The sequence below is a fragment of the Neolamprologus multifasciatus genome, chromosome 5, assembly GCF_963576455.1.
Source record: "Neolamprologus multifasciatus chromosome 5, fNeoMul1.2, whole genome shotgun sequence".
In the NCBI taxonomy this organism is placed as follows: domain Eukaryota; kingdom Metazoa; phylum Chordata; class Actinopteri; order Cichliformes; family Cichlidae; genus Neolamprologus; species Neolamprologus multifasciatus.
This window is the reverse complement of record NC_140443.1, coordinates 36,239,555-36,253,939: the sequence shown is the minus strand read 5'-3', so window position 1 is coordinate 36,253,939 and position 14,385 is coordinate 36,239,555. Positions and strand designations below refer to the sequence as shown.

The 14,385-nt window shown below is 39.2% G+C and overlaps 1 protein-coding gene across 1 annotated transcript; it reads right to left on the bottom strand.

The window, feature by feature from the left end:
- Positions 1 to 2,203: 2,203 nt before the first annotated feature.
- LOC146519232 (transcription factor 15-like) lies at positions 2,204 to 14,173 on the bottom strand. Its single transcript, XM_085160291.1, has 2 exons — positions 4,605 to 14,173; positions 2,204 to 3,843 (listed from the first exon to the last, which is right to left on the bottom strand). Exons 1-2 carry the CDS (start codon positions 5,055 to 5,057, stop codon positions 3,778 to 3,780), a joined length of 519 nt encoding a protein of 172 aa, XP_085016417.1. The 5' UTR covers positions 5,058 to 14,173; the 3' UTR covers positions 2,204 to 3,777.
- Positions 14,174 to 14,385: the final 212 nt, after the last annotated feature.

The following is a 14,385-nucleotide window of genomic DNA, read 5'->3' as shown; positions in this document are numbered from 1 at the left end:
AGAGTGTCCATATTGTAAACAAACAAACAAAATAACGAAAGTATTTGGCATTGACGAACGAACTCCCCATCTGCCCGTGGATCATCAGTCCACTGCGCCATTAAATCAAGGACTGACATCGCACACACACTGCTTGTCTTTACCTCTTCAGAAAGTTTTGGCACCATTATCTCCCTGATGTGTGGGCGGTTGGGAATTTCATATTGCAGCTCGAGTATGCTGAGAAGACGGTGCAATCCTATGTTTTCCACGACCGGCATTGGCTGGTCATCCAGAGCGATAAAATGAGTCAGAGCCTCTGTTATTTTAACTGCCCGTGGATTTTCTCTTGACATTTTTCATCGCTTTTCCAAAACCTGAGTTAAAGTTGGCTGTTCCACACTGCTGACATTTTGTTTAGCCTAGCTACAGCAGCCTCCAGTTTCTCTTTTTTATCTGGAGCCGCCAGTCTCACTCGCCTAACCCTGTGCCTGTTTTGCGCGGGATGTCCCCCTAGTGGCCAATCTAAAAAACTACAACAAAAATGACAAGCCACCCTCTGATTAATGAAATAAGTTAGTATCGGTTCATGGTATCGGTTAACTTTTACGAGTATGAGTACACAAACATTTACAGTATCGGCCCCGATACTGATACCAGTATCGGTATCGGTGCATCCCTAATATCGACATTCAAGTGTACTGTAAAGAAAAGACTGCATAAACGTAAATACAGAGAGTTCACTGCAAGCCACTCATAAGCCTCAAGAATTTGCTAAGGCAGTGTCATATGACGGTGTTTCATAATATAGATGGACAATGACCCAAACAAACAGCCAAATCAACCCAGGAGTTTATTAAAGCAAAGAAGTGGAATATTCTTGAATGGACAAGACACCTGATCTTAGCCCAACAGAGCATTTCACTTGCTGAAGACTAAACTTCAGACACAAAGGCTCACAAACAGACAGCAACTGGAAGCCGCTGCAGTAACAGCCTGGCAGAGCATTAAAAAGGAGGAAGCCCAACATCTGAGTTCATACATGAGTTCAAGACTTCAGGCTGTCATTGCCAGCAAAGGGTTTTCATACAAGTGTTAGAAATGAACATTTTATTTTCAGTTATTTAATCTGTCCTGTTGCTTTTGAGCATCTGAAATTAAGGGATTGTGTTAAGATTGCTTTGGTTCCTCACATTTTATTTTTATCTTTTCATTCAACCCGTTGAATAAAAGCTGCAGGTCTGCACTTCAGCTCCATCTGAGTTTTTTCATTTCAAATTCATTGTGGTGAATATTTATGGACCTAACTGTAAGAATATTTACCAAACAAAAAAAGAATAATCTAATCTTTTAACATACACACAAACTAATCTGCTTGCAGACTTGCAGATTGAGTACTGTAATCCATCACAGTGGACAGCTTGTCCACTTTTATTCTCACGACATTGTCTGAGGTCACACGGTTATACTACGCAGATTTTTCCAGTCAGTATGCAGGCATTTATCCTTCAACCCCGTAAAAAGGTGTACTCCCATCAGCCTCTTCATGTGGCCAGAGCGCTGCTCTTCTGATGTAATCCACAACATTAACATTCAGCAGCAGCTGTGTTTGTCTGCACACAGGGTGGTAGGTGATATTAGCCGTGACTGATAAACACCACATGTGAATCCCAACTAAAATGATATACTACTAAAGTGGAGTTATGCACAGATCAGTCCTTAGATTTCTTTATTTGTGTAGACCCTGCCTCCAAATTTGCAAAACTGTGAATGGAGCAGAGGTAATGTAAACAAATTAGGCCTTTTTTAGGAGACTACAAACGTTTATGAAGAAACTTGAAGCTCTACCACCAAAATTCAATCTTTGTCTCTTCCTCTAGTCCATGGATAAACTTGTGCAGTTCTTGATATTTCCATCCAGAAGTAATCATCAGTCACCACAAGAGATGTTACAAGAACTCTTACTTACTTACACACACAACTTGTTTGAACATGCTGGTGGACCTTGAATGGAGTTTTATGGTTATCACTATGAGCGCATCTAAAAAGCTTTTTTTTCTTCTTCTGGTCTGTTTGTGTGCAATTTTTATTTATTAAAAAAAAGGTTACCAAAGAGAAACAAAGGACAACAATGTAAATGTGACATGCAATTAAATCACTTCTGATGAAATGAGTCGATCATGGATTCTTGCATGATAACCAGTTAGCCTTTTTCTGCTTTGGGCTCTATTGTATCGGCTGGGGGCCTGAATGACCAAACTATAACGACGTTACCACTACAGGTCTGTAACAAGTAGAGAAATGTTGACATTGTTTATTTATTTATTGCTTAAACTCAGTTTATTTACTTACATTGAGTGAACCTACCCAGGAAACAAATTGTTTGTTATAGACCAAACTATTTCAAAATGTGGCAAATATTGTGTCACAAAAACAGTTTCTGTGCATCACCAATAAAAAAACCCTTTAACAGGCCATGCAAAGGGGACCTTTAATGATCTCATCACATGCTTATTGCTATGTTGACAGAAAAATACAAGAGAGCCATGCCTATGTAAAAATAAATTTAATCTCAAAGTAGATAAAAACATGTAGATAAAAACATGTAGATAAAAACATGTAGATAAAAACATGTAGATAAAAACATGTAGATAAAAACATGTAGATAAAAACATTGCCTCTCAGATATCTCCTCTGACACTCCAGAAACTATTCAGGTGCATAGATCAATTTGAGAGAAAAGCTTCACACAAACATCTTGAGGACCAGCACCAAAGTGTTTGTGAATGTTCATTAGACCAGATCAAACCATTGTTTTTGTTTGTTTGTTTGTTTTCTTTTGTTTTTAATCACAAATAGGAATGACATTAGTAACATTTGTGCATGATAAAACCCATAATTGTAAATTGGAACCAGTAAAAAACACTGATAATATGTTTTATTGCTCCGTGCAATAATCAATCAGTCAATTAGCTCGACAGGTAATAGTGGTATAACAGATGACATGTAATTATGTATTCCGATATATCTTTAAATTATCCCAAATTATATTTAAAAACTGTGCAATTATACTGATATTTTCATGGATTACTTGACATTTTTATTATGTTCTTTATGATATTTCCAGGAACTTAAGACTACTTTGGATGGACTACTCTTTGAATCAGCAGCATCTTTTTCTACTCAACAGTTAAAGCACTGGTTATTATCATCAGTGTGGTAAGGCTCAACAGTTTCATTGTAAGTGCAATTTGATATGAGTCACTGTAAATGCAAAGTGAATTGTACTTGTACTGAAAATGTTTAAAGTACAAAACAAAGTACTCTTGGACATAGAGTTCTAGGATGTTACAGATTTAAAGTATTCTCCATTTTTATTTTGTTTTGGTTCATAGCTTCCAACTATTAGTAATCATACTTTAGGTGAGTGATGTGCTGTATATAAGTGTAACCCCATTATTGATCTAGGGTTAGTTTGGATTTCTGTTCCCCTAACATGTAAGATCTGTTCATCTAATGTATGCATGTAAGTAACCTTCTTAGTGCTGCTCACTTTGTATGTTATAATTTCAGATTATTTATCCACTATACCCCAAACAGTAACAATTTGTGTACTGGATTTCTGGCAGCTGCTGGAGACATACAGGTAGTTCACTTGGCAATCCTCCTGTCTCACTAAATAACCAGACAAAGCCTCACAAAGTAAGAGGACTGCTGTAGTGCTGAGATGCTTCAAGTCTCTAGGAATATCTGCTGGGAGGAAGAAAAAAATCCCACACTGCTCCAGTTTAGACACTTTCATCGTCGACTTAGCTGTCTCACACTGTTTCCATGCATTTTCACACAGTCTCGTCTGTCCTTCACCTGTGAACAAAGATGAATAATCACCTTCAGTTTCAGCACTGTCATCATCTCTGCGCACCCATGGAAAGTAAGTCATTGCACTCAGGATCGTTGCAATTACACAGTTATGATATGACACTTATAAATTATTAGATTTTTCACAAACACGGTTGTCAGTGTAAAATGCGTTATATGCTTTACACTAAAGTCTCTAAATTAATCTCTCAAATTATTTGCAAAATAACAGAATTTAAAAAATCACTCATTAGAATTCATTAAAGCACATTGTCAGGTCTACGCCACCTGAAAACAATATTCAACAATTACTATACTGGGTTTTTTTACTAGCTATCTTTAAGCTGTGCTTACCAATGTGACCAAAGCTCTTTTCTGAATTTGTCATTTTCGTATTTCCTCATCTGTCGATAAAAGCGGACACGTCGTAAGTTCTAAGTGCACATGTCTTCTGAAGTGTTTGTTTATCAGAAAGTCCAGCACGGTGTGTATCCATCGTGTATGTTTCTCATAAATATTGGAACCTTTTGGAATTAGCAACGCCCATAATTGCATCCTTCCTTATGTCCTGCTGCAGAAATGGTGCAGGAATTGTAAATAGATTTTCACCCCGAATAGAAGCTGTATTCCACAGAACGCGGATTTAGTGAGACTGGTTTTAATAATATAAGCTATACGTGTGCGCATCGGTCGAGGCAGAAAGTATAGAACATAATAAATGTAGTGTCGTGTATGCTGGTGAGCTGAGTATCTTCTGAGTATGTTACCCCTTTGCGCTGGTTGCTGAGGCAGAATGTGCAGATAGTCCGGGGCTGTTTGCCCTGCCCACCCCCCTTCACTTCTCTGTACACAGCACTCAGGCACGGCTGTTCGCCCTCTCTTCCGTCTCCTACCACCAGCACGTTGGCCAGGTGAGAAATATAGCTGGATGCCAGGCGCAGCGTCTCGATTTTGGAGAGTTTTCTGTCCACCGGCTCGGTGGGGATGAGCGTCCGCAGCGCCGTGAAGGCTGTATTGACGTTCTGGGTCCGGTGTCTCTCTCTGGCGTTGGCAGCGTTCCGCTGTCCGACTACAACTCCGCCGGACTCCCGCCCGTACCCCTGATCGGTGCTGCCGTCACTCTCGCTGCGGTTCCCTTCCTCGTCGTCCGACATCAAGGTTAGGTCCGCGGGGTAAGAGAAAGGATGCGTGGAGACGGGTCTCAGCATAGTGAAAGCCATTACTCAAAGGCAGGCGGGGAAATCAATCCCTTATATTCAAGTGGAAAACAGCGGCATGGAGACAAGAGTCGTGCGTAAAAGTTGCAGTAGCTCCAAGCCAACAGACTTCCCCAATACGTTCTGACACCCTCCTCCTGTGTGATAGTCAGCGTGACAGGCAGGACTCTTATACAGTATACAGTAGTCTGCCAGCTTTACGTGAGGGGTGGAGCAGAGGCAGACACTTCCATTTCCCCAAATGTTCGTTGTTAAAGTCTGGTGTTCATTTGATGATATGTGTAACACAAATGGACGCGTCACGTGGAGAGTGTAGAGCAAAAAGGCACAAAAGAAGATGACAAATCTCGATTGTGCCGATCGTTAAAATAAAAACAAATCTGATCTGGTCTTTATCTGTCAGCTACTGGAGATTAGGGTCGTTTTAGACAGTATGGTACGTTGTTTGAAATAACACTGAGCAAAGATGTAAATTAGTCAATATAACAATATCTCAGCAAACAACATGAAACAGCTGGTTACACAAATGCCCTGAGCCTTAAGTATCATTCTGAATGTCTCCCTTCTGCTATACACAGTTCATGTGACATCCTATGACACTGTCTGCGAGTTAAATAAATAAATACATGTATCATTATCTGCGAACCATTTGAAGGTTAAATGGGGAAAAATACACCCCACTCAAAAACACGAGGACAGGGCTGTGCTTTTTCAGTATTTTTGACGATATTCAAGATTCCTTGATGATTTTTACAACATATGAGATCCTCAAATAATCATTGTATGGTCGTTTCTATAAACCTCAGCTAGTTAAACAGTTTTCTTGTAAACAGTAGCAGTAGAGTCCAAAAAGGTGTCGAACATAAAGTCCACAATATTTGTCAGATTTAAGTAAAAGTTATTAATAATAACACAATAGCATCATTAACAGATAAAACGAATGCAGTCACAATGTCAATTTGAAACACCTGCAGTGCACAAACTTCAGCTTTATAAGTTAAATGAAGGGAGGATACACTAGTAACAGACTTCTCTCATCATTAGACTCAATGAGCAAAAACAATTAAGCAGCTGAACAGTCATAATATTGCATTATTACAATCATACAGGGGCAGAAACATTTAATTTACCATTTAAATGCATTTATTTAATTGACAAATTAAATAAATGTATCTATAACTTGTAACAAAGGATTTGAATGTTAGTGCATTGCTGCTTCATATAAATAAAGAAGCTGAATATATGTTTTATGGTTGACAGTAAACAGTCCATACAGACTTTAGAGGACCATTTTAGAGGTACTCTCCACCACTAAAATCCAAGGCACCATGAGAATGGTTGTCTTTCTGAAATTACCTGTGACTGGTGACACAGTGTAAATGCCATACAGTTATATATAGCTAGCGAACATCTCATCAGCTCAGCACTTTGGAATTTCCTCTTAAATTTTGAACTTCCTTTCAATTCTTTGTCTCTTCAGCCAAAGTTGCTCCAGCTTGTCTAATTTCGTTTAGGTGTAGAAATCCCACGAGGCCAGCAATTACAAGAGGATGTGAAATAAACAACAAAGCTTTATCATAACGACAACTTTTAAGTGTTTTAATGTATTTTGATTGACTGTTGATCAGCTGATCAGCACAACAAACCACTGAAACATTTTTACAAGAATGGCAGAAACTCATCGTCTTCATAAGAACTGATGTATAACATGCATCCACATCACCAGTGTTCTCTCAGATTTTAAAAACAACACAGTCAGCACAATTGCTGGCTCCTGTCGTCAGAGGGCCAATGTGATTAGTGGCTCTACAGTTGTCCTATTAAAGTTTGTCTAATGGGTTAAGTGTTGTGGGTAAATAAACACTCAGCAGATGCTGGAGGTGATCAAGCCTGAACCTTTCCCCATGGAAACCGAGCAAATGGTTTCCAGATTGACTGGTGCTGTTAGGATTTAAGTAAGCAGGGAGGGGTTGACTGAGTGTCATCAAAGGGCCTGTTTTTACAAACACAATCCCCCAAGACATCAAACCTGGACACTGCAAGTCCTGACCCCCGGGGGCCCCCAGCTCAGCTGCACCAACAATACCACGACCTACACGGAACCTGGTCCCACTCATAAAGCGGGACACCACAGTGTTTTACCATGCTCTGCCAGCCGGCAACACGACCCCACTGCATTTTCTCTCCTTTCACAGTCTGGAACCATAAATTCTTCACCCCACCTGCCCCCAAAGCCCTCACCTCCTACATCAACTTAAAGGAATGCCATTAAATGTCTGTTGAGGTGATTAAGGTTGCAAAGCTAGTAGGTGGGATGTGTGTCAGGAAAGATGCGAGAAGTGTACTTAGTAACGGCTTCTTTTAGGTAATGCAGATATTACAGGATAATCCTACCGATGTGACATTATCTCTATAAATGATCTGCTTTCCTGGCTGATTATGCTACACCAATCCAGTTTGATTGTATGAATAAATGAATTGCGTTTTATTGTTTTTAATAATGGCATTAATTAGAGTGAATTCATCATTCTGCTGTTCTGTGTGTTAGTTAGGTAGTGGGTGAGCGACCTGGATGTCAAAACCAAAGTTTATCATGAATTGATTACCTTGATGGTCCTCGCCCCACCTTTCCCAATTTACTATTTTTGTTTGTCCAGACAGGTTTCAGTAGATACAACTTCTGAATTTTTATGGAGTTGTTTTTGTGCTAGAACCTGGTTGTTTGAGCTGCTAGTAGACTCTGTTTTAAAACTAACTTTAGTTAGTTTGCTACCTAGTTTTTAGCTAGTGGGGACTGGATGAAAGCACTCATGCAAGTTGCTCCAAAAGCATCATAACCTATTCTTGTTGTTCCTTTTATAGTTTAGGGTTAGTCATGTGTTCTTTACATGGAAATCACTGTAAAGAACACATTGCTAAGAAGCAATCTGAAGAGTCTCAGAAGGTCTGATTTTTGCAGTTATGTTACCGTCTATGGATTAATGACACCTGCTGAACATTCCTGCACATGGTACCTTACCTACCCTAAGAGTAGGTGTAAATAAGCTGTTTTTCCATTGTCAGCACTTATTTTGTATAGAATAGAGAGCTTATGAAGCTCAGCATTGACAGCTTTCAACACCCACAGCACACAGCCTTTTTACTGTTCTCATAGCACCTTCAGGTGAAAATAGTTCAACTTTTGGAAAAATACTGCATGTTACACGTGTCACTTCCATCTGCATTTCCAACACAAAACCTGCTGCATATGGATGTAGAGCCTAATTATGAAGCTTTTGTCTGTGCTGATAAACCCATCATCAGCTAGCACTTGTCTACAGAAAGGTTTTAGCCCTTTTTCAAAGTCCTGGTTTAGCAGCAAGTTTAAACTGTTGTTCCATGCCAGTTAGAGAAGGCAAAAAAACTCTCTTGATAAATCCAAAACATGTCTACCAAAAAATCTTTCCAGTACAAACAGCAACAGAGCAAAAAAAGGTAGAGTGAATAAGTGGATCTAAACACAAATGTCTGCTGAAAATCACACTTGGTCTGGGTTTTCTCTAACAGAGTCAAGTGTAATTGAATTAAGCTTTAAATCAAATTTCTGTTTTTATTTGCATTTTACACACGATCACAGCGTTCTGCAGCTCTTGAGGTTGTATTTTGACCACTTTAATTCCACTCTACTTTAAGAGAGTGGAATTAAATAGAAATATCTTGTGATTTCTTTAGTTCTACTTTCATGGAGCTTTTCCCACATTAATAACAGCAGCATACCAGACAAGAAATATTCAGCGATGCTTTAAGAATTGATGTCAACATTCTGAAATGGTATGACATGATGAATGAAAAAGACAAACTTAAGCACGTATACCTACATTACACCTTGACTGTTCCCATCATAAATATACACCAACAGGAAAGTGTTATTTCATTTTAAATATAGTTTACACATTTAAATAAAAATAAAAGCAATTCAGGTTTTCCAAGCAGTACATTTCCTTTTTGCTATACCTCCTGGTGTATAAAGTGGAGTGACGAGAGAACAAGATCTGTCGGCATTAACGCTGTGGTGTCTTCTGTGAGGGAATCTGCTGGGAAAAACTGCAGTCAGATACCTTGACTCATCGGAAACAGCTGCACTGCAGGGAGAAGAGCCCGCTCAGCCAGCTGCAACCTGCTGCAAAGGGACATTTATGAGTGCTTGTGCTTTTGTGTGCATGTGCTTGTGCTTCATTAAAGGGAATACAGCAGAGACTGGTAGGGGTGGCAGAAGGTTAAGAGTATGGAGGAGCCACAGCAACAGCTTTTACTGGAGTTTAATGATCATGAAAAGAGCATCTCCAGTGTCTTTATAAAGAACTACTGTGAACCTGGAAGAGCTCCAAAGCAATAACAGTGATCTTCTGAAGTCATTGTTCTAATAATGTTGCATTTGCACAGAAACCAAATGTCTGTCTTGTCTCTCACATATCAACAATCATCAGAACTGCCCAAATTGTGTTGGGTTTTTTTTTTTATTTGATGTGAAAACGTAGAGCAGCTGCTTGTAATACACAATATTGAACTAAATTTCATCTTTAACATGATAGAACAGATGTGAGCAGCACACTAAAATCAATATTTTGTCATAAATCAAAATAAATATCAGTTTTGATCATTGTACTTCAACTTAACATTTCAATTGTTATCTTTATTTTCTTTTGTGTCGTATGTACAGAATAATTATATAAGTGCAAATTTTCCCTTAAATAGCTGAATAAGACTCTGAAATATATGCAGATAATTAAACCACAAATAAATTGCAAGTCCACAAAGTTTGAACTGTCTTCTATGAGTTCAAAATGGAAAAGGAAACCTTAATATTTTTTTGGCAAACATGCTCACAGACATATGATTTTCCACCACACTAAGTGTTCTTCCCGTACTGTCAGACCCAGTCCTCAATACAAACCACTGATGTAAAGGATTGCTCTGTTTTTAAATTCCTATTTGAAATTTGAAACGAGTATTAAAACAGAGACCGAGGTTGCAAAAGCAATTAAATATTTTAGACTTTTTAGAATATGGCTGCCATTTAAGACTGGCTGCAGATTACTTTATGCACTTTTCAGTTTTCAGTTTTTGCATAAACTGCTCGTTCACAAGCAAATTCTACAACACTCGATGATGACATATTGAACAAATAAAGTTTTGGCTAAGCAATGACTTCGCACCATTGCCACGCTCCTAAAAAATGAACACTGTACATTTTGACAGATTCTAAAGTTCATTTCTGAACAGTTGGATCTGGTGTTGTGGTTTCGCTGAGAGTTTCAGGCTTACAAACACACAGAGCATCTAGGCAGAACTGTAAGGTCCCTGCTTTGTAAACCATCACCTGGTCAAACACCATTTTCTATTTGGGTGATCAACATGTAAAATTCCTTACAGCAGAACTCAAATTGGTAACATTTGGAACTTAAAGCAAAACAGTGTTTAAAAACGGATCAATCCTGCAGACAAGAACGATCTACTAATTCTGCTCTTATGGTAATTCTGTGGTTTACTACTAGTGTCTACAGTTCAGTCAGAAACAGGGAGAAACCTTTTTAGTCAAATAATGCAACAACTCTCTTCTAGTGCTGTGAGATCTCCGTTTTTGGTGTGCTATATAATAACACTGACCCCTGCAAATAACAAACAGGTCTCTGGGAATGTGGATGTTAACAGCTTAAAGAATTCTGTGTTCTTTATTATCACAGTACTAATGTAGCTGTTGAAACCATCAGTTAATCCAGACAGTGACTAAGTAATATATTCATCATCCAGCTGTCTCCTTGGATAAAATAGTCAGCACTTCTCATGCGAACAAAGGCTACTGTAAAGCCTCTCTCCCAGTATGAAAGCAACAGGATTATCTTTCATTTGACCTTTGGTGTGACCTCCAGATAAGACACAGGCCATCCTCCTCCAGCGACTCCACTTTCACACTCACATTTCCCCTCTTTTCTCTCTGATTATCTTACATGCCTCGTGACAGTTTGAGCAAGCAAGACAGGTGTGGAGGTGAGTCAGTAAAAGTTCAACAAATATAAGCAGACGTGTTTTGCTCACCTCTTGTTTTGAAGATGACATCATTGTTAGAAATTGGTCCCGAGTTCCAGTACCGTCAGACTAATGTGTAAAGAAGTAGTTTTTCCTTGAACTTGAGAGTAGAAGAACTAGGAGTGTCATCATTTCCCATGGGATCCCTCAAGGATCCTAAATAGGCAGAACATCAAATCAACCCCTTGCCATACAGGAATTTGACTCACACGCAGTGATTCTTGTGGAGAATCTCACTGCTGGCTGCAATACCATGCTGAGCTCCAGCCCAGCTGGTTTCCTCCAAAGTCACTTGGGACCTCTGAGCAAAGGCTTCCACGGGTCACCAGAGTTTATCGCACCAGAGTAATCTAAAAGTTGGCTGTTAGACCTTGTCTTACAGTACATGATGTAAGTGATATGGCTTCAGATCTGACAAAGGGGGCTATAAAAAGAGCTGTTTTGGCCTTGAGGTCAGTCACCTGCTCAGGACACAGTAGCAGTGTTGGGAAGGTTACTTTTAAAATGTATTCCATTACAGATTACAGAATACATGCCCCAAAATGTATTCTGTAACGTATTCCGTTACGTTACTCAATGAGAGTAACGTATTCTGAATACTTTGGATTACTTAATATATTATCATGCTGTTTACAACTACATGAATGTACTATTGCTGTGATTTATTACTGTTACTGAAGGTCCGCGGCTCCGAACCGTAGTAAAGGGACCTCTGGCTAATACGGTGGGTTCTGTGTCGGCTCGTAGCTGAAAACTAGCTTTACTTTGTTGTCTGGGTCAACTTTGCTAGCGAGAGACAGAGAGAGGCGTTGAAAGGCTGCTCCAACAGAACTTATTGTTTTTGGAGGAAAACACGAACACGGTGTACAGTCGAGTCTTAATAGCTTACTTACAACTGGGCTCGTCAGGCTCTCTTCTTGGCTGCAGTGGTTATTATTATATTTACATGCTTCCAGCTCCCGTTTTTCCTTTTTCTCCCTCCCTCGCTCACAGACACATAACGTGTATGGCAGTTCATTCTCTCTGCAGCATGGACTACACTGCCCATGAGGCTACATTCTTTAGAGCTATACCTGTAGCATTCTGCCTGTTAGCTTAGCACAACAACAACAAAAAGGCCTCTCTCACCCAGGAAACACGCAGAGAGAGAGCGTCACCCTGTAACCATGGCAACCGTAACGCTGCCGCCTGGAACAGCAGAACGTAGCTGTCAAACAAAACCCAAACAGTCCTGACCCGCCACAATATGAAACAGGGAAGTACCGCCGTGTAATCCATTTATTTCAACAAAGTAACTGTATTCTAAATACCACCTTTTTAAACGGTAACTGTAACGGAATACAGTTACTCATATTTTGTATTTTAAATACGTAACGGCGGTACATGTATTCCGTTACTCCCCAACACTGCACAGTGGTCATATCTTCTATGTTGATTTGCCAGCAGTTCTGACCTGCAGTGGTGCTCCTTTGTCTGCAGTGGAATGCATTCTTATGTTTACCAACATGTGCTGCACAGTCTTGTTCCGAGACTAAAAAAAACAAACTACAGGGCAATGTACTTGCATTTATAGAGCACTTTTCTTACTGACCATATAAAAGCTTTAGATTTTCACCACACAACACTTCACTCAGTACACTTCATCTAGCTCTTATCAGCCACTTTTAAACCACACAAATTAACCTAAAGTGCTTATCTTTGAACTGTGGGGGGACATGCAAGCGATACACAAATGGGGTCAGGATTTTAACCAGGAGCTTTCTTTTTGCAAGTAAACAGCGCTCACCACTGTACACCATGACTCACAGTTAAATGAGAAATATTTTTATTTTGCTAGATTTGTTTGCAATGAGTTTTTCCATTGTGTCAATCATTTTGCTTTCTATATAAATAAGGCCAGCAAGCCATCCAAATCCAAACATTCAAAATGTCATGAAGCCGAGAAGGGAAAGTCGAATCTTTCAGTGTGAAAATAAATATTTTTCACACATGGGCGTTTTTACCGTGGCCATGATGTAAGATTCATTATTTTGCCCGATTGTGGCTTATAAATGACAGATTATAATCTTCTTTTTTTTTCCGTTTTAAATTTGGAATTTTGAAATTTTGTTGCTTTATAAATTCACCAGTTGATATGGATGTCTATATGGGTATGTGGTCTGTGTTTAAACATATATACATAAATAACTTGAATATGCGTTTTAAATGGCAGCCATCACGTCTCATAATAGCCATCTCGAGTCTGTGGTCTACTGAGATACATACTTGCATTTCCCTTGGGAAGTTGGCGGCCAGCACAGCTCTGTCTCGTCTAAACCAAGAGCCCAGTTCTCACGACACCTGACCCAGAGCACATCCTGTGACCATGCTGCAATGTTTTGCTGTATGATCTATTAAGGAAGGGTAAATAGTACACATCATCGTGGGCACTTCTGACAAACATTGTTCATTCCTGAATGCAGCTCTTAATCCTCATGATAACCACACAGGCCTAACACTTCCATCAGTGTGGAGGCCAGCATGTGGCTGTGTAGTGTTTATGTGTTTTTCCTCCCTCTGCTGGTCATTAGAAGAAGAACAACTCTGAAATTGTCATTTTCTTTTTAGGTTTATGTCTCTCAGGGATCACATCATCTAAAGGACATAAGCCACAAAGATCCGACTAAACCAGCAGCAGATGTTCAGACCGAGAAATGATCAACCTGTGTGAGTCGATCAGAGACAGCAGAATAAATGCGAGTGGTTGGAAGACATATTTCTGTTACTTATTTCTGTATTCTTTATAAAATGTGACATGAACAAATTTTTAAAGTGCAAAATCACTTCTTAGTTCAACTGCAACTATGAGATATTCCTTATGTAATGTGTCCAAAGGGTCCACATGAAAAATAACTGGTTCTGTTTGTCAGGAAGTTTAGAATTAGGAAACGTAAATGTCAGGATTACAGTTGCATTTCTAATGGTCAACAAATAAATCTGTTTACCAGTGCCAGGTAAAGATTAAGTATTATTTATTATTACACTTAAACATGCTTATTTATGTATTACATGGCTTTTTTAGCTAAATTTATTTTGGGGGGAAGGGGGGGGGGCGTCTTTTCAGCACCGTAGCAAGGCTGACAAAGAGTAGAAGCTCTGTTGAACAAAACATTCTTTTAATTTTAACCTGTAATGACTTTTAACCATTAGAAAGAAATACTCACAAACAATCAATATAAAGCTACTTTCTGTACTGATATTTATCTCAACTCTTTCTCTCAGAGTT

Excerpts from the sequence above, each read along its gene's own strand:
- LOC146519232 (XM_085160291.1), bottom strand. The coding sequence starts at position 5,057 with ATGGCTTTCACTATGCTGAGACCCGTCTCCACGCATCCTTTCTCTTAC. Across the intron at positions 3,844-4,604 it reads TCAGCAACCAGCGCAAAGGG|GTGAAGGACAGACGAGACTG; the intron begins GTAACATACTCA and ends CTTTGTTCACAG.